General features: G+C 51.7%; 1 protein-coding gene across 21 annotated transcripts in view; it reads right to left on the bottom strand.

Moving 5' to 3' along the window:
* The window catches only part of GRAMD1B (GRAM domain containing 1B), a 246,383-nt gene that overhangs the window by 2,024 nt on the left and 216,710 nt on the right, over positions 1-27,649 (bottom strand). For 14 of the 21 annotated variants that reach the window (XM_045483237.1, XM_045483224.1, XM_045483227.1 and 11 more), the window contains 16 exons: positions 27,428-27,531; positions 26,571-26,666; positions 24,609-24,689; positions 20,983-21,098; positions 18,767-18,923; positions 17,405-17,594; positions 15,390-15,533; positions 14,304-14,422; positions 13,929-14,071; positions 12,437-12,540; positions 11,665-11,868; positions 10,486-10,576; positions 6,742-6,753; positions 6,240-6,347; positions 5,802-5,991; positions 579-3,224 (listed from right to left, as the gene is read on the bottom strand). In XM_045483237.1, the coding sequence (XP_045339193.1) occupies positions 3,135-3,224; positions 5,802-5,991; positions 6,240-6,347; positions 6,742-6,753; positions 10,486-10,576; positions 11,665-11,868; positions 12,437-12,540; positions 13,929-14,071; positions 14,304-14,422; positions 15,390-15,533; positions 17,405-17,594; positions 18,767-18,923; positions 20,983-21,098; positions 24,609-24,689; positions 26,571-26,666; positions 27,428-27,531 (1,949 nt within the window). In that variant the 3' untranslated portion in view covers positions 579-3,134. Of the gene's footprint in view, positions 1-578; positions 3,225-5,801; positions 5,992-6,239; positions 6,348-6,741; positions 6,754-10,485; positions 10,577-11,664; positions 11,869-12,436; positions 12,541-13,928; positions 14,072-14,303; positions 14,423-15,389; positions 15,534-17,404; positions 17,595-18,766; positions 18,924-20,982; positions 21,099-24,608; positions 24,690-26,570; positions 26,667-27,427; positions 27,532-27,649 lie in introns of those variants that run through there. The other 7 variants (XM_045483231.1, XM_045483232.1, XM_045483233.1 and 4 more) reach the window with 4 other exon arrangements.

The following is a 27,649-nucleotide window of genomic DNA, read 5'->3' as shown; positions in this document are numbered from 1 at the left end:
CCAGCCTCCAAGACAATGCTCAGCTAGAACCTATCTTCGAGACAGTCTAGCCTACCCCCCTTCCTGTTACAAACGAGGATACTGATGTTCAGAAAGGGGAAGGGACTTGTCTAAGAGCAGAGCCAGGCCTCGGGCCCAGGTCTCCTGACTCTGCCCAGTGCCCTTACAGACAGCTTCAGGTTGCCGGTCTTGTTGCCCCTGTGCCAGGGAGGTGGACGGGGGACGGACGAGTTGTAGGCACGAGTGGATTCTCCAAGGCCAATCTTAATCCCTTCAAGTACACTGCAGTTGGAAGTATAGACCCAGTAGTTGTTTGCCACCTGGTTAGAAACTTTGCAAAATCTTTGAGCGCAAGCTCTCAATTGTTACAACAGGTATCCTCACATAAAGACTCCTATGTGACCAGAATTCTTACATGAACAAAAACAAAGCACTGGCTGGAAGAAGTAACAGAAAGGGTGGTAGTTTGGATGCTCCCAGGTAGACAGCTACAAGCAAAGTTGCTGGATTTGAGTTGCAGTGTTATGTATCAGTTTCACTCCCAGGCTTATCTGCAAGGGCAAGATGAATCCCTTTTCTTTGACAGGCTATTGAATAAGGGGAGGGGGGGGAAGCTTTTGTTTGGGAGTCAACAGAGGTGCTGAGCTTTCTCCTGGCTTGAAGGTTTAAAACATTATTATATCAGAGAGGCCCACTAGAGAGATCATGATTCCTAGGAAAGAGGCGGGTGGAGGGATGTTCCCTGTGTGCAGACCCTGTCTCCCAGGCTCACACCCCCAGAAACCATGATGATTCCTTGGACATACTAAATGCGTCCCTCCCTGTTACCTACTCCTCCCTGGAAGGGCTGAAGAGGTAAAGCAAAAGCTGAGCAACTCTGCGTAGCCAGGCCCACTTGTATTACTTTACTGCCGGCAGAGAACCCTTTGTAAGTTACCCCAAAGGTCCCACCATGGGACCTTCAACAATTGAATGGATTTAGATAAATAATGGTACATGGATTAAGTTAGAGAATTTACCATTTTTGCTTTCAAAAGTTTCTGAGACTAACTTTGGCTTCTGGCCACTGGAACAGGAAAATTTCTAGCAGTCTGCACTATTCCTCCTTTGGCCCAGGGCCCACGAGCCCTGACCCTCACCAGGGCGTCTCCCATTCAAAGCCCCGGACAAGAGTGAGTGGTGACCCACTGACCCGTGGGCCCATGCACCCTTCCCAAGGATTATGTTCAACTCCATCCCTCACATCTCCTTTTCTAGAGGAGGGATATCAATTCTAGCTGATTCTGTGGAGCCTTCTCAGCCTACTCCCCTGGGGCATGTATTCCTGCTCTTAGGGCAATAATAAGGCCATATTCTCAGACTAAAAAGTCAAAAACTTGTCTTTGATTATAAAAGTGGGATGCTCCGGCCATTCCAAGAGAAGAACACAACTTGCCCTTCTTTTGGGCCACATCAGTGAGAAGCCCTGCGTTTCTTCTGTCCCTCGCATCAAGACGCCCACTAGAATAATGAGCAATCTAAAAGAACTTTCCTTGCCAAACTGGTACAATCCTTTCCTGACTGAGCACTGTGAGCTCTGCCTGGGGCTGGCAGGATCCCTCTGGTCATTATATGTTAGAATAGCAGTTAGTGAATAAAAAATGGTAATCGTGGCTATAAGGGCCCGACGAGGTCAGATAGAGGTCAGATAAGTGCACGAATTCTAGTGAACCAATCCTAGTGAACCAACTCCAAAATGGATCTGGATGACTCACTTTCTCCTCCTCAGTGCTCTCATACCTCCCTGGGGCCAGAGACCAGAGAAGGCTTTGCCCCCTTTACCAGAATTCTCCTAAGTCTTAGAAACAGGATTTGGAATGGCCCCCGAAGGGCAGAGACTCAATCAGGCCTTTTCCTTCACAAATGCACGCACGTTTCCTAAATGTATTCCTTCCAAAAGCCTAGGTCTCCTTCCTTGTGCAGAAGGTCTCCAGTGTCTCCCTTGACTAAAGTTGGCTCTTCTCTTAGAGTAAACGATGCTGGCAGCCAAGTGAGCACTCACCAAGTTGCTCACTACTTACACAGCGTTCCGTGTGAACCCACAATATGTACAATGTGAGGGCACTCACTCTCCCAAACCCCGGACGTCCCTAGGGCACCCTGGATCGTCCCGGAAATCAAATGGACAGCTCAAAATGAAGGAATTAGAGCCACAGGCCCTCCTTGCTTATAACCACTTAAAAAGGGGTTTAACAAGATCAAAAATGCTCCATCCTGGCTAATAAACAATGTGTGCTCTTAGGGCACAGAGAAAAAATAGGGCTTTAGGCACTAAAAAGTGACACTTCACCCAGATCCAGCCTGGGAGAAGACCAGAGAGAAGGGGGGTGGGAAGGTCAGAAATTCCCAGCCCTTATTGGGTCCACACCCTACACGGGTTAGGGGAAGGTGCAGGGGTGACGGAGGAGAACACCGTTAGGTACACAAGTCCCCAGGGGAGCCTTCAGCTACAAAGCCCAATCACACAGGCACAGCTTTCCCAGCCCTCCAACCCCCAACGGGCTGGCGGCATGGCGTCCACAGAAAGGGGCGTGGCCTCAGGTGGCAGACTTTTGATTGGGCTCCCGCCCTGGATGCTTCCTGTTCACAAGAGAGCACCTGGGGAGGTGAGGGGGGTAGGGGGGTAGGGGGGAGGGGGGGTGGGGTGGGGTGGGGGGCAGGAGATTCTCTTTTATTTTGGAGACAAATCAAAAGAGGATTGGGGAATGAAGCACCTTAAGCAATGCCCCCTTGAGACTTCGAGACCCCAGGGTCTTCACAGGCATAACTTTGGCTCAACAACATTTCCCTTCTCAGAGCCAAGGACGGCCAGTGAGGGAAAGGGTTGGGGGTGGGGGAAGGGATGGGGAGGAGGAGGATCAGGGGAGGTCGGTGCTGAGAGGTGGTCCCTGCCCTCCTCGGCCCCTCGGCCCGGCCAGCACAGGAGGCCGTCCGGCTCCTTCTCCCTGGTACATAGGCATTATCTCTTTTTAAAATCTGTATATAATATATATATATTTATATTCTGTATATATATATATTTATATATATATATTTATATGGTCTATGTACACGTATTGCACAGGCCTCTTGCAGCCACCCCTGCTCCTGCCTGGTCAGTGATAGCGGTTCCTCTTCTCTTCACTTCCTGATGTGTAGTCGCGGGACCTGATGCCGTTCTGAAGATTGATGAGAGAGTCCTTCATCTGGAAGACAGGGAACCCCACCCAGCTACGGGTTTGCACCCCCAGTGGGCTTCTTTGTCCAGCAGCACCCACCACGCCCACCTAGGGCAAGTCCCCTATTATGCCAGCAAGTTCAAGGGAGCCGGGCTCCTAAGACAAGGTAGGACATCGTCTCAGGCAGAAAGGGGACAGCCAGTCTAGCACTGGGAACCCCTAGGGTGAGGTTCACTGTGTCTCAGTGATTTGTAGTCCTTGTGTTGCTGAATGAAGAATTCTCTCAGGGTTAGGGCATGTGGGTGGCTCAGTCAGTTAAGCATCCGACTAGTTGGTTTCAGCTCAGGTCATGATATGGTTTGTGGGTTCAAGCCCTTTCTGTAATGACAGTGTGGAGCCTGTTGGGATTCTCTCTCTCTCCCTCTCTCTCTCTGCCCCTCCCCTGCTCGCTTTGTCGCTCTCTCTCAAAAAATAAATTAAAAAAAAAAAGAATTCCCTCAAGGTGCCTGGGTGGCTCAGTGGGTTAAGCATCTGACTTTGGGTCAGGTCGTGATATCACAGTTCGTGAGTTCGAGCCCCGCGGGCTCTTGTGCTGATAGCTTGGAGCCTGCAGCATGCTTCAGATTCTGGGTCTCCTTCTCTCTCTACTCCTCATGCTCTCTTTCTCTCTTTCTCTCCTCTCTCAAAAATAAACATTAAAAAATTAAAAAAAAAAAAATTCCCTCAAAGCATTCAATTGCTATAAGGGACCACACTAGGCAGTCTTCTACTCATTGGATTTGGGTTCCCCATTGACCCTAACACTCGGTATTTCTACCTTTGTACGTTTTGCCACGTTGTTCCCCCCGCCTAGGACTCGTCTCTCTTGCCCATTCCAGTCTCACCCATTGTAAGACCCAGAACAAATCCAAACTGTGTCTGGCGCATAATCCTTTCTTATTCCTGGCCACCTGGAAAGCACTCACTAGGACTCTGCAGTGGACTCCTCTGTAATCGCTTTGTTTCATGTGTGTCTGGACAGCATATACACCCCGCATGTCAAGCAGAGAATGGACAGCTGAGTAGGCTTCTAGTTGTACCCATATCACGGAATTAACCTTGACTGAATTTCTTCCTCTTAACCTCCTTTAAGAAACAGGCACACTAATATGGTTAGGTCAGTGGCAGAACCCAACTGGCTTGTCCTACCATGACACATTTCAATACGGTCCCTGAATAAGCCGCTCTATGACAACACAATGCAATCAACATTTCGTGGCACACGGTCATGGGTTTTCAGATCCTCTGATCTCCGCCTAATCTACAGCTTTCTTCTCTCCGGTTCTTCTGTACCCCCCTCTGCTCCTTGGGGATAGGGGGTTTGTTATTAATTCTTTTAGAAGCTACTCTTAAAGGGAATGAAACAAAACACCTATCCTGTTTTCCTCACCCCCGTCTTTCCTTCACCTGGGCATATCTTTAATTCTATCAACCCTTCTTGATAGGACAGGTCTTTTGAAATGACTGCTATGCTGTTTACCCTTAAAAAAAAAAAAAAAAAAAAAATCCATGGCTTTAAAGCTAAACATGATATCCTGAAACACCTTCAACTGGATCCTGACAGCCGCATTAAAACTCTCTCTCCTTAATTTAGAGCCAAGACCACACCATGAAGGGGAAATAAGATTTACTATTAAGGAGTGTCTCCCATGGACCATCAAATCCCGACAGCAATTTCATGACGTTACAATTATAATCATTTTATAAATGAAGAAACTGTAAGTCAGTAATATTATGTCCCTTGCTCAAGGTCTAGTTGGTGGCAAGGTCGGGATTCCACCTCAAGTCTGGCTGGTCACCAAACATAAGGAACGCCTTGGGAACAGAAATTTTAATGGGAACAAGACAAAGCCTTAGTCTCTTATCTTCTTAACTGTCTTTAGAGCAAAGGTAGCTTCTTGCTGTCTTGGCAACTACATGGCAGTTTTGTGTAAGATGTTAACTTCTTCTGGGGGAAGTCAGACGCTCCCGCCCTTGATAAAACTAAACTTATTATTGGTTTTGCCCTAGGATTTTCTGAAACAGATGCATCTAGTTTTTGGAAGGAATACAGGCACCTGTACTAGAAGATGTTATGGAAAGATGACTTAGTTCAACAACCGTTTTCCCAGACTAGCAGCGCAGCCTCAGGGGAAGAATGACGTATTAGGGGTTGTGTGTTGGCTATGTGGTGTTCAGGGCGGGGGAGGGAGGATGGCATACATCAAAAGGAACTAGAAACTTAGGCCCTCTGGGAAGACAAATCGTTGTGAAATGGAGGTTCTCTCTTTAAATGCCTGTCAGATGGCTGTGAGTTGCCAAAAAAGAAAAAAGATTGGTCCTTCCGTGCAACCTACAACTTTCCTGCAAATTTCATTGTTATTATTTGGGGGAGTGCACCTGTGTTTCCAACAGCCCATCCCAGGATGGCTTTAAAATCAGAACATCGGATGGCCCAGGGTAAGAATGAAATAGGAGAGTGAGGTCCGGTGGGTGGGGATGGGGATGGTGATCCTTCCCAGAGTGCAGGGAAGGAGCTCCATCTCCGGAAGACGGGGGCAAGGAGAGAAGGTGGGGACATCTCACCTGGTCAAGAAGCATCACTGAGGATTTGATGATCTCCCTCCATTTTTGGAGCTCAGTATCGTGGTACTTTTGTTGGGACTCCAAGAGCTGGGCCCATTCTGTCTGAGACTGGGGTAACCTGTGGGGTAGAAGAAGGGGTACCCTGGCAGCTGGAGTTATGCTCAGTGGACTCTCCTGTGCTCCCAGACCCCTAGAGGACAGAGAGTCACATCAGACTGCTTTGTCCTCCACTCAATGCCCCCCGGTTCCCCTGTGCCCCCGATCTGAAGCAGACTAAAGCTACGCAGACAGTTTTCATAGCTTGCCAACGGATGCATCCCCAAGGGTTACCCACTGGCCAAGGGCAGCAGGGCAGTCCCAAGGAGACTGGGCGGCAGGAGCTGGGGCACGGTACCGGGTGGGGTGAACGTGGTGGCAAAGGGAAGAGGCGAGGATTACCTTTCTTGGAGCCTCAGACCCTGCCAGGCAGTGAGGGTCTGGGTGGTGTATTCCAACATCCAGAGTTTATAGAAGAGCATCATGTTAAGGATGACCAGCAGCACCAGACTAGGGAAGAGACGAGGGGGGAGGGGGAAGCAACGGCCATGAGACGTCATCGAGAATGCATGCTCCCTCTAAAAGCCAGGGATGTCCCCCACCCCAGAGGCAGCTGCTGTCCTTAACCACTGGTCACCTGAAGCATTGCAGTGAGTGAGGTGGAAGGATGCAGCAAGGGAGAGGAAGGGGGGTGGAGACAGAGAGAGAGACAGAGAGAGAGAGAGAGAGACTCTCATCTGGAGGGACCGGGACACAGCAGGAGAGCCATGGGGAGGTATGTGGGTGAAGGCATTGGGGAAAGAGAGACACGCAAGAGCCACCCAGAGTCTGGGTGCCTGGGGGAAGAGGTAAGATGGAGAGGAAAAGAGATGAAGGGTAAAGGAAGCGATCAGAGAGCCAGTACCTGAAACAGATCCTAATGGGAGCAAGGAGGAAAAACGGGGAGGAGGCAGAGGTTAGAACAGACCAGTGTAGGGGTGGGGCGGGGAGAGCTGCACTGTAACCAAGCCAGAGAGCAACTGAGAGGCTGGGGGAAGGAAACACCGGAAGCGAGCATCCATGGATGAGGAGACCCAGCAAGCAAGGAGCCAGAGAGAGCAGCTGCAAACAGATTTTCGGTGACAAATCGAGGCAAGTCCTCCCACCCACCCAACCTGAGGCACAACAGAAGGTCAAACTGTGGAGCATCTGCCTGATCCACGTCACAGGTGTTAGCGGGATGCCTTAAAAAGGGCAGTCTCCTCCTGGTACCTGCCCAGTCCCAGCTGGGGTCACGAGGCTCCCCGGTCTGGGCCGGAACTGGTCAGAGACAGGGAGGTGGTAAGGAGGATCCAGGGGGACAGAGAGCCACCGAGAGAATGGGGACATTCTCTTCTTCCCTCGGTGTCATTGGCTGCCATTAAGATCATCTTAGGACACAAGTCACGGAATAGAGAGATGGAAGACCTGGGTAGCAAGGGGACCGAGAGACACACGGAACTGGGAATGATCCCGGCTTGCCACTTCAAGGTTCTTAACTTCTGATGAAGTTCCCTAGCTTCTCCGAACCCCCTTCCTCAACAGGGACGGTGCCTACCGTGCTAGAGCTGTGACGTGCACGGGTCGAAGTGGACGTAAAGCACCCTGCACCCAGGAAGCCCTCGACGGAGGGCAGTTTTATCGTTAGAGGAGGTACAGGCCCAGATCAGGATACACACAGGAATAGGCAAGATGGCATCCCGGGAAGACAGAGTGAAAGACGGAAAAGGACCAACAAAGAAAATCCGACACTATGCCTTTGGCCTTTCGAAGTGTGTGTGTGTGTGTGTGTGTGTGTGTGTGTGTGTGTGTGTGCGCGCGCGCACGTGCGTGTGTGAGAGAGAGAGACACTGTGCTGTTCTCTGCATGGAAGGTAGTATTCCTGGAGCTGGCAGCTGCAAATGCCTGACCCTACCGGGCCGTGTCCTCAGGGCTCTGTGAGTTCTCCAGAAGAATCTCTAAATACTGCGTTGACTTTCAACCGATACCGTCTTTAATTGTATCAGCACACGCCAGAGGAGATCGGAATGCCCACCTCTTCGGCGTGTGCCGCACACAGTCTCAGCTCCTGCATTTGGGTCTGTGTTTAGTATAATCCTGCCTGTGCTCAGTGAAGGTCCAGGGACACCCCTGCATGCTGAGGGAGGGTCCTGCAGTGGTCTACGCGGAGAAAAGAGGAGGGAGAGCCGAGCTGCCTCGAGGCAGGCGGACGGCGGTGCGGGCCTGCCAGACGCAGGGTGGTCTATGCTACACAGGTCCATTCCACATGCACCTTGTCAGCAGACCCCTCGCCCGAGCCCCCTGGTGTTGAAAGGTGAGGTCTGATTATCCCAAACTAATAAAGCCCCAAAGTTAGTTAATGCCATGCTATACCACTGACTCAGGAGAGCAGGCCTACTTAAATAAGTACTTAATTAAGAGCAGGCCTACTTAAATAAGTCAACATGCAGAAAACGCTCAGGGAACTTACCTGAGGTTAAAGTTTTCTATCTCCCAAACCCAACCAGGAGAGACTTTACAGAACAGTACGAATCACGTCAAATGGATGCTGCTAAATGTGAATTTTACTGGTCTTACAGCTGTCTTTGCATTTGACTTTTTCTAGGATTTATTTATTTATTTTGAGAGAGAGAGAGAACACGAACAAGCAGGGAGGGACAGAGACAGATGGAGAGAGAATCCCAAGCAGGTCCCGCATTGTCAGTGCAGAGCCTGACACAGGTCTCGAACTCATAAACCATGAGACCATGTCCTGAGCCGAAACCAACAGATGGCTGCGTAACTGACCTGAGCCACCCGGACACATCCCTGCATTTGATTTTGTGAAAATAACTTGGCTTCTCAGGCCACTCACAGAAGAACTTTCCACCTACTTTTGTTACATACTCAGTTAAGGTTAGCAGAGAGCCTGCCTCACGTTCCTCACAGGGGCCTTGTCTGCAGCCCTGCTCTTTCTCGCCCCCACCCACCCTGCTGTCCTCGGTGGATGGTCTCATCTGCACCCACGGCTTTCACGCTACTGCTGACTAAACCAGCATCCGCGACCCATGCTTCTCTGCCTAGCTCCAGGTCTGCATCAGCAAGTACCTGTCACCTCCGCCTGGATATTAACCTTCGGCAGCTCAAGATACACCCGGAATGGAACAGCTTCTCTGACAACCCTGTGTCCGTTCTGTTAATGACACAACCATCTACGGGTGTTCGCTGCGGTCATTCCTCTTCTTCGGCTACCCAACCGCGTGGCTAACGGGTCTTCCCCCTGCAGGACCTGTCAGCCCCAATCGCTCGCCTGCCGGACAGTCACGCTCACCTACGTCACTGCCACTTACTCTGACTGGCCTGCCCGCCTCCAGCCCTTCCTTCTCTAGGCTTCCGCGCATGGCTGTCACAGTGACTTTTTTAACTAATGCAAAAGTGGGGCGCCTGGGTGGCTCAGTCGGTTAGCGTCTGACTCTCAATTTTAGCTCAGGTCATGATCTCACGGTTGTGGGACTGATGCCCACGTCGGGCTCTGCACTGACAGTGCGGTGGCTGCTTGGGATTCTCTCTCCTGCTCTCTCTGCCCCTCCCCTGCTTGTTCTCTCTCTCTCTCTCTCTCTCTCTCTCTCTCTCTCAAATAAATAAATAAACATTTTGGGAAAAAAAAAAAAAAAGGCAAAACAAACCATGTCACTCCAGGGCCTCCTTCAGTGCTCCCTCATGGCTGGGCTGTGCCCCTGCTTCTGCCTCTCTGAAAACACTTTAGTGGGGGTTCAAGGAGGGAGGAGGGGGTGTCACAAAAGGAAGATGTGGAGGCAGGCTAGTGCCTGGTGCACGACTGGCAGGGCCTGCGTCTAGGCAGCTCCCACGCCCCTCACCAGCTGTGCCCCCATAAGCTCACGGCACAGCCCAACCCCCAGGAAAGGCGGGGGTAGAGGCACCAGGTGAACAGAGCGCGAGCGGTCAGTACTTGGCTGTCTCAGGCACCCCGCGCTCACAGGGATGCAGGGGCGTCCGGGGCGGGCTGTGGGCTTACTAAACTGCAGACAGCTGTGCTCTCCCCACCCTACACCCGCATTCTTTCCATGTCCTCTCTCCCTGCCCAGCATCCTTCTGTGAATGGCACTGAGCCTACCGTTTTATAACATTATGGCACTATTATAAATTATTTATATGAATATAAGCATATGCCTTTCTGGACTGTAGTCATTGATTTTGTCTGGCTCTCCCGCCAAAGTGGGGGCCCAGGAGTGCATGGTCCTTGCACCTGGCACACAGCAGAGCCACAGAACATCCCTCCCAAATGAACGAATGGGCTCCGAAGATGCTGTGTAGCATCTCTACGTTAGCATTTTCCCAACGGTGCGGTAATTCTGAATTTGCTGCCTGTCCTATCCCCTCGAAACTGAGTTCCTAAGGGCATGGATGCAGAGAATCCCCTTCTCAATCCCGAAGGCCTAGCTTACAGCAAATGCTAAATAAAACAGAGAAAAAGAAGCAAAGAGGCAAGGAATGACGGACAGAGTGACTGATCTGAAGGAAGAAGCCTAGAGGACAAAGAAGAAGCAGGGCTGTGGTGTGGGGGTGCTCATACGCCTGAGGGGCCAGCAGGCAGGGAGGGCAGGTTGGGGAAGAGCCTGGAATCCCTTACACACAGCTGATAACCAGCAGCAGCTTGGACACACTCTGCAGGTGGAAGCCGTTAGGGGTGTCCTCGGGGACATGCCGTGTCTGCGTGGAACCTGTGGGGGAGAGTAAAGACGCTGTCACCATTGTGGTGCTCAAGTCCACTGGCTGCTCTGACGGCGGTCACGCACAGAGCCTCAGGGGATGAAGGACAACCGTCCGTGGCGCTGTCACGATGACAGGATAGATACACCCGGCCTCCACCAAAGTACAAGGGAAACTCCTCGAGGGCAAGGTCTGGGGTGGGCCCAGCAACGTGGACATTAAAGTCACCAAACGCACGGGAAACTCAACAGCCTTATGTAACTGGGACACGCAGGGGCAGGACAAAGTGCCCACAGCTTAGCCACGGCTCAGGCAACAGCCCGCGGCGAGGACTAGAGACCGCTCTCCGCCCTCGCTTTATTTATAACCCGCTACGAGATGCTGAGCAAGTCTCAATGCCTGAGACTCAGTTTATTCAAACGCCGTGCTGGTCAGAAATCCTACGTATAAAACACCTAAGGTGGGGTGCTCTGGTTGAGACTGAGGGGAGGGACGTGGAAGGCTGGCTCTTTCCTCCTCTCCTGTCCCCATCCTGAGGAACGCCCATGGCTGTGCGAAGCATAGCCTAAAAACTGCCGGATTAGCCGTCTCTAAGGCTTCTTATGGCTGCATGTCGCCATGGCTGAGAAGACATGAGGTTGTGCACGCTGGATGCAAGGGGGAGACAGGTCAAGGGAGTCCACTGTCCGGTAGGGCAGGTCCTCAGTGGGCCTGTGGGGGCCAGGGGAGGGGGGCTGCCTTGGGCTCTCTGACATTCAGGTTATGAGGTCATCTCTGGCGTCTGCACTGGGGCTTGTCCCTGGTGCATTTGCCCCAAGTTTGGAAGCTGCACATTTGAGTCTATCCACAGGGACACGGAGTTCAGGTCACGTCTATTCAGCAGACCCCACACGTGGGTTCAGCAGGGACTGAGGACATTAAAGGGCAAAGGGAAATAGGTAGAGGATCCGGAGGCTGAAATTTAAGGAGTCGTGTGCAAATCATACACAATCTATACCCGAGGATGCAAAAGGAGCGCGTGCACGCATTCGCCTCGGCCTGGGCACACGGCTCTGGGTCAAAGCCCTGAGCCACGCCCCCACTCCCACCTGGCACGCACCTGCCACGTGTTTGATCCTGTGGCCCACATCTTCATCAGTGGGTGTGGTGACGGGGCTCATCACCTCTTCCAGGTGAGGCACCCGCAGGTGAGCATGGGGGCGCTTCCTCCTCCGTACCGTTGGGGGCTTGCTGGCCTTCTCTTTGGGAGACTGTCTGTGCATCTCAGCCAGGTAGGTGCTCTCCGTTTTCGTCAGCTCGCTCTCTGTCACAGACGAAAGGCCATCTGCCTATACCTCCAGCTCGACACACTGGCCTCCAGAGACAGCTGTCTGCTCCTCGCTGAGAGAGCCATCTTCCCATACTGTACTCTGGGACACTGAATGCGAGGGCGGGGGTCCCTCGGGGATGGCCACGGGCCTCAGGAAGCTGGGATTCAGCCCCACTCCAACCCCTCTTCAGGGTTGCTCAACATTTTGTAGACCTAGGTCCCCAGGATCTGCACCCTCATGCGCACAACTTGGGGCATACCCCATTTCCTAACGGAAGCATTCACAGGCTTTTATTTCCTCTCCATAACTGAATTACCACCGGTGTGATCAGATGGGAAAGTCACAGATCCCGTAAAAGTTACAGGTAGAACCTCTTGGAAAATGCACACGTTCCCATACATGCCCAATTCTGTATCCATTTCTGGGGCGGACTTAGGGACCCCATGATACTCCTTCCCCATCTCGGTCTGCCCTCCCTCCACTCTCCATGTCTCCTGGTCCCCTGGATGGTGGCGGCCGGATGCAGTTCAAGCAGCACCGATGGCTACAGCGCATGCTCACCCAGGTGGCGGAAGTAGTCCTCCAGCCCACTCCAGAAGTTCTTCTCGATGAAGGTCTTCACTAACCCCCAGGGCTGTTTTCGATAGCGCAGCTCTGTGGAGACCCTGAGGGAAAAGCCAGAAACGCGATCAGCCATTTCCTGGGCAGACCCTCCCTGCCGCGCAAAAAGAAATTCAGGTTTAAGTCCACACTTGATCTTAGCCAAAAGGCCGAGAAGCGATTTCAGGTTTAAGTCCAAAGCGGCTTCGCATTTGTGCCACACTTTACGAGGTGCAAAGTCCCTTCACACCACACCCACCACGCCATCTGGTCTCCCTGGCCACCTTTGGAGATCAGTGGAACTGGTGGCTTTATCCTCACTTTGCAGGTGAGACAACGGGAGTTCTAGACTAGTCTAGCGGACCGAAGGCTAACAACAGGGCTCTCGACTCCAAGCCCATAGCTCTATTGTGACACCACGCTGCCTCCTCCAGATGGTGCGAGCCAGCCATGGGGGTCCTTTTTGCCTTCCGCAGACACTTTCAAGTCCAAATCAGGCTCTAGGGTTCCATCATTCCCACCTTTCAGAGCATGATCGGCTACCAGCCCTGGCTCTTGCCTCCCCACCTTGACCTTGCCAGCTCTTGCTTTTTTCCAAGTATTCTCTCTCCCAGTCACGGGTCTCTCTGCTTGCATACTATCCCCTTCCACTCCTACACAGCGGCTCTGAAACAGGGCTCCCGTCTTTTTAATGTTTATTTATCTTGCGAGAGAGAGAGAGCACGCGCGCACGGGAGGGGCGGAGAGAGAGAGGGAGAGAGAGAATCTCAAGCAGGCTCCAGGCTGTCAGCACAGAGCCCGACACGGCAGGGCTTGATCCCACAAACTGTGAAATCATGACCTGAGCTGAAATCAAGAGTTGGACGCTTAACTGACTGAGCCACCTGGGCACCCCTGTGCTCCTATTTTTACGGCTGCCTGCCCTGCTCTCCCCCCAACCGTCCTCAGGGACGCCCTGGCCTGACGTCAGCATGCCTACGCTTGCGAGCCACCTCACCCTGTCCCCCTGTCGGGGTTACAGGCGGGCGCCTTTCTACAGAGGTTTATCTGAGGTCAACAAGCTGCCTCTGTGTGAACTGAATAGAAAGAACGTCTAGTCAGGAAACTCTCCAAAGAAGCTGGAAGGGAGAAGCCTAGACACTGTGCGGGGGCGAAGGATGGAGGGGACAGGAGGTACGAGGGGGCGGCGGGGGGGTAATAAAGGAAGGAAGGAGGGAGGTTTAGATAAACGCAGACAGCAGCACAGACACCCCCCCAAAAACTGTTTTTTAAAGAGGAGGATGAGAAAGGTGCAGGCCCCTTTGAGACGTGGGTGTGCAGAACGTCCCGATTGCCAAGAGGGCTCCCTGTAGCCTTTCACCAAACACCCGTTTTATTGCCACTGCATGAGCGAGGACATCCGTGCACACCAGGGACTTCCTGTGAACCCGCTCAGGCCCTCCAGACGCCACACCTGAGTCGACTCTTGTTCCGAGCCACGCGGGTGAGGGTGTAGCGATTGATGGTGTAGAAGTAGTCGTGGTAGGGCACGTCGTGCGTGAGGACCTCGGCGTCTATCACGTAACATTCACTCTCCTGGCTCGCCTTGTACATGGTCTGTGGGGAGAAGGGTCCACCGGACATCGCTAAAGAGAAGCAAGGAAGGGAAGCATCTCCCCTGCCCACCGCACACTTCTAGGCGGAGGACCCAGAAACACTGGGAATGGGAGGACGTTAGGTGTTCCCACCTCAGGGCTAGACGATGCTTGCAACCCGGGAACTTCTTCCTGGCGTACTAGCCCTGATCCTTCTTCCTGCCGCTCTTCGGTTGCCCCTGCCCTCAACTCACCTGTGTCTCCCTGACAGTGGCAGTTTTAGGAGCCAGAGGGTTGGTGAGGGTGATGGTATAGAGAATCACTCGGCTCTGGTTGCCATTCTCTTCCTTCTTCCATGGATGGAAGATGATATCTGAGGGTGGAGAAGAGCCCTGGGATGAGAGAGGGAAAGAGGCATGCCCTCACCATATCCGAATTTCCCCTCCAAGTGAACTCTTGACTGTACTGACTGCCAACTGACCCCCAAAAGGAAGCCAGTGGGAGCCTGAGGGCCCGGAGAGGAGGAGGGGAGGAGGGGGAGTCGAAGCAGAAAGAGGCTCATTGTAGCATTGCCGAAATTCTGCACAGGGCTCCAGAATGCTGATTGTTCCTGGGGCTGGGACAGGCAGTCTCGGGGCCACCTGCGGGGGTGCCGGCAACACTGGAGCCACTGTGACGAGGGCCTGGGATCCTTGGGAACAAGCCCTCTCCTCTAAGGCGTGTCCTCCCCGTGCCCGCAGCATGCCCTCTCCTCCTGGCAGAAGGCTACGCTCTAGATGCTCTTTCACAGACTCAGATGCCTAGTAGCTCTGCTGGGCCAGAGCCACACGCCTGCTGGGGAGCAGAACAGGGGCAAGGGGAGGAGACAGGAGCACGCAGGTACAAAGCAGGAACGCAGAGAGTCCTAGGTTTGAATCCTGGCTCGGGCTCTACTTGACTGCGTGGCCCTGGGCAAGCAAGAACAGTCTGAATTCTGGTTTCCTCCTCGGTACCCTGGGGATCGCAGTGCTCGCACATGTGGCAGATCCGAGGGTCACACGCGATAACGTCACGTGCCTGGCACACCACGGGTGCCCACTGAGAAAGGGTCGCGGCTACTCTTTGTTAGATGGTGGACTCCGGGAGGTCTTGCCTGCTGGTGAGCCTCCGGGGCCTGGCACTGAGTGCTGGGGGTGGGGGGGGGGGGGGTGGGGAGGAGCAACCAGCAGGGCCCCGGGGGAGCCGGAAAGGGGGTGCCCCGGGCCATTGGGTGGCCTGGAACAGGAGGGAGCTTGGGGAGAAAAGGAAGAAGTGTGGCCAAGAGGGAAGGGACGGGAGGCACCGGCCCCGGAAGGACTGACCGGAGAATCGCCGTTGCTCCATGAAGTCCCGCTGGAAGGGCGAGTCGGTGAACAGCAGGTCATAGAGCTTGTCCACACTGAAGTTGAAGACTTCATTCACGTACTGCCGGCCACTCAGGTCCTCGTAGAAGGCCTGGACCTCCCCTGCACCGAAGAGCCACGGAGAGTGAAGGCAGAGGGGCGGACGGCCCCAGGGACGCCCCCAGAGCAGTTACGTCTCTGTGGCTTATGTGGCCTTACCAAGGGTCAAGGGCGGCCGGGGTGGGTAGTGGTTAATGACCTCACCTCTGCCCTGTCTCCTCCTTCGCCCGCGTGCACAAACTTACTCTAACTGGCGTTCTATTCGGCCTCGCTTGACCAAGAGTATGGAAATGTGCTATCGGCTCTTCTGTTTTCAAGGCTTCCTTCCTAATCAAGGTGATCTTAGACTAAAACTCAGATCTCCCTTCCTGAGCTGAACTGGTAACCTCAAAGTTATCAGTTATCCAGAGCCTGTAAGTTAACCGCGACAGACGACAAAAAGCATTGTAACCATGGCACAAGTGCGTTAAAGGGACATGGATTCATCTGGAATAACCTGTTTATATAAAAGCTTCTAAGGCTGGGCTGGTCTGCAGGGCCGTGATCTCTTAACCATACAAGCCCTGCTCCGTTTCCATAAGGCACTGCGATGTTTCCCCCAGGATTTCCACACCCTCCACCTTTCTCCGGTCTCTATTTGCTCCGGGAGAATGTCCATGAGGGTACAGGCGTGCTGCTAAAGCCCCAGCGCTCCTCCCAAGCCCTCGGCACCCCACAGTCCCTAACTGCCGCACCTACGGAGGCTGGTATGTGATCTCAGGCACGATGCTGCCATTGCTGGCACCCCTGTGTCTCAGAAGCGTCACACAGGGCCCATGACTGCACAAGACAAGCACTATGGGAGCAGTCATGTCTGAGTTTACGTGACTGGTGCCCTTGCTGCTATGCGGTACCCAACCCATGCAGTCATTTGCACTGGCCCTGCATCCTAGATGGAGTAGGGAAACCAGGCAGGGGGGAGAAAGACACTCGGGGTGACCACAGGAGGGACTGTCCACAGATGTTCAAATGAGCACCGTCCACATACACTTACTAGTCAAGCCTACCACCAGTTCAGTGGATCAGCCAATTTCATGAAGACTGACAATTTGGCTTCTAGCCCTGGAATGTCAGAAGCAAAACATTCCCAAGCTAGGTCCTAGAAGCTAACCCTGTGCAGGAATGAGGTACGAAATACTACCTAGAAGTACTGGAGAGAAAGGCAGACTCTGGAGTCCGAGTGACCCAACAACACCTTTCCTTGTAGCCTGGTCTGAAAGCCCAATGCTGGAGTCACTAAAGCAAGGTTCTATTAAAATCTGATTATGTCCAGGGGCACCTGGGTGGCTCAGTCAGTTAAGCGTCCGACTTCAGCTCAGGTCACGATCTCATGGTTTGTGAGTTCGAGGTCGAGCACCGCATTGGGGTCTATGCCGACAGCTCGGAGCCTGGAGCCTGCTTCGGATTCTGTGTCTCCCTTTCTCTCTGCCCTCCCCCGCTCATGTTCTGTCTCGCTCAAAAATAAACAAACATTAAAAAAAAAATCTGATTATTTCCAGGAAGCAGCTGACTGGCACTTTCCTGTGGCATATACACTGCCCTGCATCCCATCTCTATGGGCAACGAACAAGGCAACGGGGGTGGGGTGGGGGTGGGGGTGGGGGGGGGTGGTGTACACTTAGTGACAAGACGGGATGGCAGGACAAAGCATTATCCATCGAGTGAAGAAAGACAAATATGGCATAACATGGATCCTGCAGTGACTACCCTGAAAAATGTATGTTAATAACAAATGAAATTACAAAAAAAAAAAAAAAAAAAAAAAGGCTCTGTTACCCACCCGCCCTTCCACTGGAAGCCCAGACACAGACTCCAGCCTTCCTACACGACATCCCATTAGCCTTCAAAATGGAGAGAGGAAGGGCCACGCTGCACACCCATTTTCCAATGCCCACCTTCATCATGGGTGTCGGAAGAGTCACTGAGCTCGGTGGGGATGTCCTCGTTGTCATTGAAGTCCAGCGAAGGGGAGGTCACGGGTGCAATGATCTCCATCTTCTCCCCGATGATGTTGTCAATGGCAAGCTCCTTCTCCAGGGACCCATCGCCATCCAGCACCTCCTCCTCCAGGGGCAAGCCATCAAACTAGAGTGGGGACGAAGCCGTCACCCGACAGGGGCAACCTGCTGGGGGGTCTCCAAAGGGAGATTTCCCCAGCCTGGGGAGCGCTCACATTCACAACACAGCTGCTCAGGAGCTGGGCTGGAGTCACACTCCAGGGGTTTTCCCCAGCTCCACCGTGGAAGATGGGAGAACACAGAAGAAGGTTCTGCCCTTGTCTCGCTCACCACGGAAGAGCACACCAAGCCCCAGCAGTGAGCAGAGTTAGTGCCTTCAGGCACAGCTCTGTCCCTGGAGCCAGGCGACAACACGTCAGCCTGCCTCTGGCTATGACCCGTCTGCTCAGAAGCTCAAAAGCTTCATCGGCGTTTTCAAATTTATTCTCCCCTTAGCCTTGGAAGGGAAGAGATACAGGTCTTTCCGTTTTTGAGATAACCTCAGAGACAGAAAATGGAGATTCGGCACCAAACGAATAACGTTTTCATTCCAAGGCCAGGTGGTCTGCCTGACCCCTACGCCAGTGGAATAGGAGGCCCTCCTCTCGGGGAATCCTTTCCAAGAAACCCCACCCATTCTTCTACCTGCCAGCCACCTGACACTTCCTTCATCAGGTTTCCATCCCCTCTGTAACCAAGTCTCAGAGAATAAAGGTCTTTCTTCTGAACACATTTTTCTCTCTTTCACAAAGTCTAGCTACAGTGGGAAAATTAAATCGGAGTGTATACACACTAGGAACTCAAAAACTAATTATTGAATGAACAGGAAAGAGGTATACAGTCCCAGATTCATACATGATTTTGACCTCATATCAAGGCAGTAAACACACACACACACACACACACACACACACACACACACACACACACACAACCCTGGGATAATTCTCCACAGAGGGGCTGATCTGGAACACTCCACCGGGAGTGAAGCCCACATCAGTGAACTTGGAGTGGTTTTTATCCACTCAGAAAGCAAACAAAATCTTATATTCAAGGCACTGAGAACCCAGCTCTGGATCCTGGGACTATGCTGTTAGAACAGATACCCACCGGCTCTAGGATGCCTCCGTGAACAAACTGACCACAGGGTAACCAACCTCCCTTCTGCCCACTCCCCAGGCTGGGGTCCTGTGAAGTTAGCTCGGCTGGGAAACACTGGCCACTGGATTGGGGGAGGAAGAAAGGTCTTACTGCCCATACCGACACGGGGGCTTCGCTGCTCCCTGTGGATGTCAGCGTGCTGTTGGTGATGGATTTCTTGGGTAGCTGAGGACTGGCATCTGGCTTGGTCTCGATGCTGCTTTTCGACGAGCTGTCATTCACTTCATTCTCTTCCACAGGGATCTCCTCACAGTAGCTGAGAGAGGACACCATACATTCCTGTTAACCTTGCTGCCAAGACCACCAACTATTCTAAGAGCCCCAGATCTGTCCACCCCATCCCAAACTATCGGCTTTCTTGCTTCTTTGCTTTGTGAATGATCTTCCTCAAAACACCACCCCCCTGCTACACTGTTCTCCTGGCGCCTTCTCCCCACCCTGCACCCCCAGCCCCATGTACAATGTCTGGCTCCAAAGTCACCTTTTCTTAGATTTAACCATGCCTAAATACGACTATTATGTGTCTTAAACTATCTTTCGCCCACTGGCATCCCATCCCATCCCAACCAGACCCTTTGAATGAAATAACCGGTCTCTGAACACACATTTTATTTCCCACACAGTGATGAGGATGAGACCCCGGACACGAGGGCCTTTTGTTGATAATGCCCAGATTCTGTATCCTAACTAGTGAACTTCTTTGCCTTGGACGCCTGAAGGGAAACCCTCCTTGAGGTAGAGGTGGGTGTCCTTGTAGGGACACTTCAGGGACGTCACTGTAGCCTTTCCCAAGGGAGCAATCATCACCGTCACCAACATCTTAAACTTCACCTATCGCCCCATCTGGATGCATGACAACTCTCGAGTAATCTATTATGTGCCTCCTAAAGATAATCAAATAGACAGATGTTCACAGAGATTAAGTGATAACTACCACTAAATGTCGGAAATCCTACCTGAACCCAGGTCTACCTACGACACATTCGGTGCTCTTTCCTGGCCTTCTACTGCTCTGTGCCTCACACACCACCACTGGGCCCCCACCTACCCACATTCCCGTCTTTCTCAATCCATCGACAGCATGAGATACAACGATGCTTCCTTCTCCCTAGAGCCTCCTTCCCTTGGCCTCTAGGATGCCAGGTCTCCTAGTGTTCCTCCTGCCTGGCTGGCTGTTCTTCCAGGATTTCTTTTGTTGCTTCTCCTTCTTGTTGAGTGTCCCCAAGCTGAGTCCCTGAACTTCTTTTCTTATGTTCATTCAGCCACTTGGTGGCTTCAGCCAACCTCACGGCTATCCACTCATAATTCCCTAATTTATGTCCCTCGCCCAGACTTCCCTCGTGAACTCCACACTCCCAAACACAAATGTCTTATGTGACATCTCCACCTGGCTAACAGTCCTCCGAGACTCAACCTGCCTGATCTTCTCCCCCAAATCTGGTCTATAGTATTGTCCATCTCGGTTTGGAACTTCTCTAGTCTTCCAGTTGGTAAATCCAAGAAAACCTTAAAGCCATTTTTGGTTCCTTTCCAATCTGTCAGCAAATCCTTCAAAATGTATCTCGTTCTACTTTCAAAAATATATTCAGAAACTAACCACTTGCTGCCATTTTTACTGCTACCCTCCTGGTCCAAACCACCTTCACCTCTCATCTAAATGATCTAAATCAGGGGCGCCTGGGTGGCGCAGTCGGTTAAGCGTCCGACTTCAGCCAGGTCACGATCTCGCGGTCCGTGAGTTCGAGCCCCGCATCAGGCTCTGGGCTGATGGCTCAGAGCCTGGAGCCTGTTTCCGATTCTGTGTCTCCCTCTCTCTCTGCCCCTCCCCCGTTCATGCTCTGTCTCTCTCTGTCCCAAAAATAAATAAACGTTGAAAAAAAAAAAATAATTTAAAAAAAAATAAATAAATAAATGATCTAAATTATTCAAGCCTCTTAGCCTGTCTGCTCTTGCTCCTCCCTGATCTATTTTCAACCCAGGAGCCAGAGTGATCCTATTAAAATGTTAAGTCAGTTATCAATTACCTACTCAAAGCCTTCCCAGGGCTTCCTGTCCCACTCTGAGTGAGAGCCAATCATCATGTTGGCCAAAAGGCCTTCAGAATCTGGCCCCTGGCCTCACCTCTTCCCGCTTGTGCTTTGTCCATTCCACCCACCCACCCGCTTGCTTTTCTCTCTGCCTGGGAAAGTCTCCCACAGGTAAGCTCATGGTTGACCCCCTCACTTCCTTCAGGGCCTCACTTAGACATCACTCCCCGGGAAGGCTGTCCCCACCATCCCAGTCCCTCTTGGAGAAGCTGCCCTCTGCCTTCTCACCCCATAGTGTTGAAGTCGTCATCGGGGGGCACGTAGTCCTCGTCGTCACTGGTAAGGCCCAATTCATTCCCATAGCACTGGTGAACAAAGTGCCAGAGCTCCTTGGGACACAGGGGCTGCAGGAGACAACAGAGTGACTGTGACCCTTCCTTCCTCAGGACCCCACTCTACATGGAGGCACTGAGTTGAGCTGGACTCCCTTGAGGGAAGGAGAACCTGGCCTCCATGCTCCTTTGCTGGATGAAGAGGAGGGTAACGCCTCTGTGACAGCTTCCTCCACCTCTTCTTCCCTTTTCCAAGCCCATCGTCAGATACCTATCTTCTGCCAAAAATATGGCTTTCAGCAGAGCCAGGAACTTGACCTGTCCCCACAACTCAGGTTTGCATAATGGAATCAACTGGCCCCTTAAGGACGGTAACTATCCATCTTTTGCTCCTATGGATGAGGTCGAGCATTAGGCATCATAAGCCAGTGTTACTCTGGGACCAAGGTGATCACAGAGCATCTGATTCGGACTCGGTCCCTTGAGCCAGTCTACCCAACACCTCAGATATCTCTTTATACTAATGCTGGCCACGTAGGCCCTACTGCCTCATGTTCAAGAATGAGGTGTGACCTCAGAGGCCCATTCCATAGTTGGACAGTTCTTGTGGTTGGAAAGAAGCCTATATTCTCATAGTTCAAGGGACCTCAAAGGTCATCACATCCAACCCTCTCTTGGCTACCTGAACACTTCCTTCTTTATTGTCATGCAGAATCAGTTTGCCTACAGTTCTATGTATTAGTTCTAGTTTCTTATTTCACTGGGTGTCTACAGGTCCTCCTCAAAAGTACTGTCCTCAGAAAAGTGAGCTTGCATGGGGTTCAGATTTTTGGGAAAGAGGCAACAGAATGTGGAAGAACTAAGACTGGAGAGACCATGAATGAGTCTTAAACTGGAAGGAGGGGGAGCAGGTGGTAAGGGAAGTATGTGAAAAGAGAGCAAGAGAATTAAGAAAAAGAGAAGTAGTCAAAATACAAAGACAGATTTTTAGGTAACATAAAGAATGTCTCCTATCAATAGATTCGATAAAGAGTCTGAGAATTCTCCGAGTCCATCCTTTCAAGGTTATGGTTTAAGAGGCAGGTGCTGGGGCGCCTGGGTGGTTCTGTCGGTTGAGCGTCTGACTCTTGATTTTGGCTCAGGTCATGATCCCAGGGTCATGGGATCGAGTCCCACATTGGGCTCCGTGCTATCAGCACAGAGCCCGCTTGAAATTCTCTCTCACCCTTTCTCTGCCACTCCCCCCCAAATAAAATTAAAAATTAAAGGAAAAAAAAAAGCAGCAGGTGCTGGCAGATTGCCATGAGCCAGGGTTCTGGGTTTCCACTTAAGGAGAAATGCCTAGAATAGCATAGTCAGGGCTCTCCCTGAGCTGGCGGGTGCTGGCCCTCACAGAGCCAGAGGGAGACATCTCCTTTTCCTTTATCTGGACCTCCTGCCTCCTATCTTTGGCCCTTATGTATAGCATTCACCCCACCTGGGACGCCTTTGCCATTCTGTATTCTCCCCTTCTCCATACACCCTTCCCTGACCATTCCATTTGGCTTGGCTCGATTGACCACAACCACCAGGTCAAGGACAATCGGCACACATCTATTTTGTGAGAGTTCCTGTGAACCGTATGGACGTCCCTCTGTCTTATCCAGCGATGACAGTGGTTGTGAACTAAAGATCCAAACAGGCCAGTGGACGTTAAAACACATTATCATGTTACTATTGTTGATAGTTACTTAAGGCAGAACATCTCAACTCAAATAAGTTACCTGGATTTATGCCAGGGCTGTAGATCTTCAGGTTAGAAGAAATTCTAAAAATTTTTTTTTTTAACGTTTATTTTATTTTTGAGACAGAGAGAGACAGAGCATGAACAGGGAGGGGCAGAGAGAGAGGGAGACACAGAATCTGAAGCAGGCTCCAGGCTCTGAGCCATCAGGCCAGAACCCGACGTGGGGCTCGAACTCACGGACCGCGAGATCATGACCTGAGCCGAAGTCGGAGGCTTAACCGACTGAGCCACCCAAGCGCCCCATGAAATTCTAAATAATAAATCTACCCAGTTTACTTCAGATTGTTCAGGATAGAATCAGGGTAGATACATACATGTCATATATATAATAACTAATTATAACCACGTAACTTCTTCCTATGTCTCTTTCCCTGGCTTGGGGGCTATTTATCAACACACCCTCCGCCCTGACATCTGAGTGTGAGTTTTCTAAGGAATGTGGCCATGATATCACATTTATCTGTGTCCCCTCAGTGTCCTTCAGACACTCAAGCAGTCAAACTTATGGCTGTATTAACTCTATTTCCCTATTTTCTGTAATTTTTTATTTTAACGTTTGTTTATTTTTGAGACAGAGAGAGACAAAGCATGAACGGGGGAGGGTCAGAGAGAGGGAGACACAGAATCTGAAACAGGCTCCAGGCTCTGAGCTGTCAGCACAGAGCCCGACGCGGGGTTCGAACTCACGGACCGTGAGATCGTGACCTGAGCCGAAGTCGGCCGCTTAACCGACTGAGCCACCCAGGCGCCCTCTACTTTCTGTATTTTTGATGCTCCGGGATCTGAGGCCTTGCTCACTGGGGAGGGACTGCCCCTCCTGGGGTTAGGTAATTCCCGCAGATAGAAAACCACATGCCTGGGGCGCCTGGGTGGCGCAGTCGGTTAAGCGTCCGACTTCAGCCGGGTCACGATCTCGTGGTCCGTGAGTTCAAGCCCCGCATCGGGCTCTGGGCTGATGGCTCAGAGCCTGGAGCCTGTTTCCGATTCTGTGTCTCCCTCTCTCTCTGCCCCTCGCCCATTCATGCTCTGTCTCTCTCTGTCCCAAAAATAAATAAACGTTGAAGAAAAAAAAAAAAAAACAAACAAACCACGTGCCTGAAGTGCATCTTTCACACGCCACTGACCAATCCGAGGTGGATACCACCTTCTTTTCCAGCTCTTACAGTCCAGGTCCCTAGTATGCAGCTTTACGTACCCCAGGGACAGGTACCAGGCACCCAGAGACAGTCTCTGTGCCCTGAAGCCAGATGGAATTATTCAAAGTAGCTGATCCTCAACCTGTCCGCCTGCTTACCCTGCCTCACCTATTGCTTCCTGCAAAAAAAAAAATCACAATAAAAGCTCTGGCATGCTTTCCCCCTCGCTCTCTCTGCCTCCTGGCTGACGCCGGCTGTCACTTCCCCGTGTGTTTCTGCATGGTGGGATGCACCTCTGCCTCTAGGGACCCGTAAGCCTGAAAACTGATCCTTTCCTAACAGTCACCTCCACCTCTGTGTGTCTCACCATTCCTGACTAAAACAAATGCTGGCACATTTTACAACAGTGGGACTGAAGTGTCTGAGGTCCAGGAAGGCCTCGGTGCAGACAGCGACGAGGCTGCTCACACAGCACCACATGTGGGAGAAGACGTAACTCACCCCGAGTCTGGGGGGCTTTCCCGAACCACATGGGCGGCTTTGGAGCAAGCCAATGTCCCAGTAAGAGCAATCTCTCCGTGGGGCCCCCACCTCAGGGGAAAGAGCCTTCCAGACGGATGTGCATGCTGAGGCTGAAGGAAGGAGCTGGGCGGCACTTACCTTTTCGAGGAGTGCATTCTGCCAGAGCCGGAACATCATCATGTACGTCCTATCCCGGGCTCCAAATGAAGTGAAAAAGTGCTAGATTTGGGGAAAACAGCAAGAAATGTCTGGTAAGACTCACGATATAACGAATGGAGGAGACAGGGTGCTTCATCCTTAAAAAAAAAAAAAAAAAAAAAAAAAAGAAGCTGCTGGGACACCTGGGTGGCTTAGTCGGTTAAGTGTCCGACCGTTCAGCTCAGGTCACAATCTGATGGTTGCTGAGTTCAAGCCCCGCGTCAGGCTCTGTGCTGACAGCTCAAAGCTGGAGGGTGTTTCAGATTCTGTGTCTCCCTCTCTCTCTCTCTGCCCCTCCCCCATTCACACTCTATCTGTCTCTCTCAAAAACAAACATTAAAATTAATTAATTAATTAAAATAAAGTAAAACAAAGATAAACAAAGAAGCTGCTGAATTCATCCCCAAATGCTACAGTTATCTGTGACCACGACATCAGGGTACTCTCGCGATGGGGGTGAATCCTCGGGGTCTGTGTACCTGGGACCCCCTAAGTCCTCACTGTCACCAAGTCCTTCATTCACCCATGTTTCCTCGGTGCTTCTCTCTCTGGGCGGAGGTTTTCACCTCCATAAAACAGCTTCCCTCACCTACCGGCTAGAACTGGGTTATTAAGTGGGGAGCTGTGTGAACTGACCCTTGAGAAGACAAACCCACAAACCTACTCACCCTTTCAATATCAAGTCAACAAATAACTGAATGTGGTACGTGCTGGGTATGATTTTACACATTTGGGATACAACAGCAATCAGGACAGGGAGGGACTCCTGCTCTTTGTTCTTACACATTAGTGGGGACCCTGTATAACGTGCGGGAGGGCAATGATGGAAAACCAGATGGTACTGAACACGGTCCAGGCGCTTCCCAAATGCCGCTGCTTCATTTTAATCACACAAAAGCCTTGGAAAATAAACATAACTGCTAATACCTAATAAACAGGCTGGTGGGGATCAGGTGACGTCTGTAATCACAAAGCTGATTCGTGAGAAAAAACAGAATTCAAACCAAACACCATCTGACCCCAAAGTCTCATGGTTGTTGCCACTGAACTGCCTCAGTCCAAGGGCATGGTGGACCTGTGTTCAGCAGAAGCCTGGTCCACCCCTAGCCCTTAAGCTACCAGTCTTCAGGCTCTGGTTAAACAGCAAAGATCACAGTGTTTTCTCTGCCCTAAATGTTACCTACCACATTTTCCCCATCCTGATGTGCTGAATCCATTTCCTACCGGACTCTCATCCCTTTTTTATTTATTTTTTTAAATCTTTTTTTTTTTTAATGTTTATATTTATTTTTGAGACAGACAGAGACACAGCCTGAGCAGGGGAGGGGCAGACAGAGAGGGAGACGCAGAATCCGAAGCAGGCTCCAGGCTCTGAGCTGTCAGCACAGGGCCCGACACGGGGCCCGAACTCGCCAACGGCGAGATCGTGACCTGAGCCGAAGTGGGACGCTCAACCGACTGAGCCACCCAAGCGCCCCTGACTCTCATCCCTTTTGATGAGCTCTACACGGATATATAATAACATCTTACATGTGTACAACGCTTCACGATTTAGTGTTTCCAAATATGCGATGTCATTTCAAGAGTGTTATAGGAATGGCTGGCTCCATTTTACACATGGGAAAACTTAGGTTGAGAGAGGCAATGGAACACACCTACGGTTACGGGACTCAAATTTAAGTGTTCCGGCTCCAAGTGCAACGTTCAGCCGTTCCATCTTCACCCCTGCTCAGAATCCAAACACCCTGATCCAGTGGAGGCGACCCCCACGATCTGCATCACCTGACCATCCCTCGTGGCCATCCTACTGGCTTCCATATTCATGCAACTGAGGGACAGAAGTGGGAGGCTTGGGGACAGGGACAGCGGGGAGCAGAAAGTCCAAGGTCGGACTCCACTTACCTTTTCTGAGTCAGTGCAAACTTGGATGGCATTGGGAATGAGGCGAGCTGTTTTTTCTTTAGTCATGGAGCAGATGTCTTTCAAACGGACAGTCAGCTGGCACCCCACAGGGAAGGGAGGGTGGATAATGAGAGGAGACATTAACTGAGTCGGCAGTGAGCATTCGCATGGCCCCAGTTCAGAGAGGGGAGATCACGTGTCAGTCTACGTATTTCTAAACCTACAAGGGACCTCCTCAGAGATCATCTGGTTTAGCCCCCTGCTTCACGGAGGCCACAGGGCGACATGGTGGCTGAGCCTCGCCTAGAGCCCAAGGGGGCCTCAGCTCCTGGTGCAGGGAGCCTTCTTTCTCAAGTCTACACAGTCTGATTAACGTGCAGAGGCCCCGTGCTACTTGCCACTTACAAAAACACAGAACACCAGCACTGGATGCAACCATAAAAGTCACCCAGTTTACCCTTCCCACTTTATCTCCTAAGATAAGGAAATAGAGAAAGAGCAAAGGACCAGCCTAGTAGCACACAGCTCACTAGGTGGAGAACGCAGATAACGTACAAGCCAGTTCTCAGGCCAATGTTCCTTTTACTCAACTATCCTACGCCTTGCAGAATACTCAACTGCATTTGCCAAAAGCAAATGCTCCCACACTCTCTTCCACACCCAGGAGGGAGGGAGGGAGGGAGGGAGGGAGGGGAAGACGTGGTAGAGGAGGTCTATCCCTCAAGACTCGGCCTGTACATTTAGGAATTGTGCAAAGGTGTGGGTGGAGCATGAAGTCAACAAAAAGGGGCAGGTGGGGGCAGCTTGTTCGGTCACAGCCAAGGGGACAACCCCGGAGGCAAGCCCCAGGTCTTTACCAGAGTTTCCCAGCGGAAGATGTTGCTGTAGAAGCAGATCCAATTTTCAGAGAGGTAGAGTCGGCCCTGAAGAAGAATGTCTCTTTGGAGTGCACATGAGTAATCTGTGGTAGGATGGGGGGCAGAGAGCTCAGAGACGGGACGCATCTTCAGCGAACCGCTACAAGTTAAGCATGCCCGCCCTCCACCAGCACTGGGGGAGCCCAACTGCCTCCCACTCAC

Source organism: Leopardus geoffroyi, chromosome D1, assembly GCF_018350155.1.
Source record: "Leopardus geoffroyi isolate Oge1 chromosome D1, O.geoffroyi_Oge1_pat1.0, whole genome shotgun sequence".
NCBI lineage: Eukaryota > Metazoa > Chordata > Mammalia > Carnivora > Felidae > Leopardus > Leopardus geoffroyi.
This window is presented reverse-complemented; position numbering and strand designations above follow the sequence as displayed.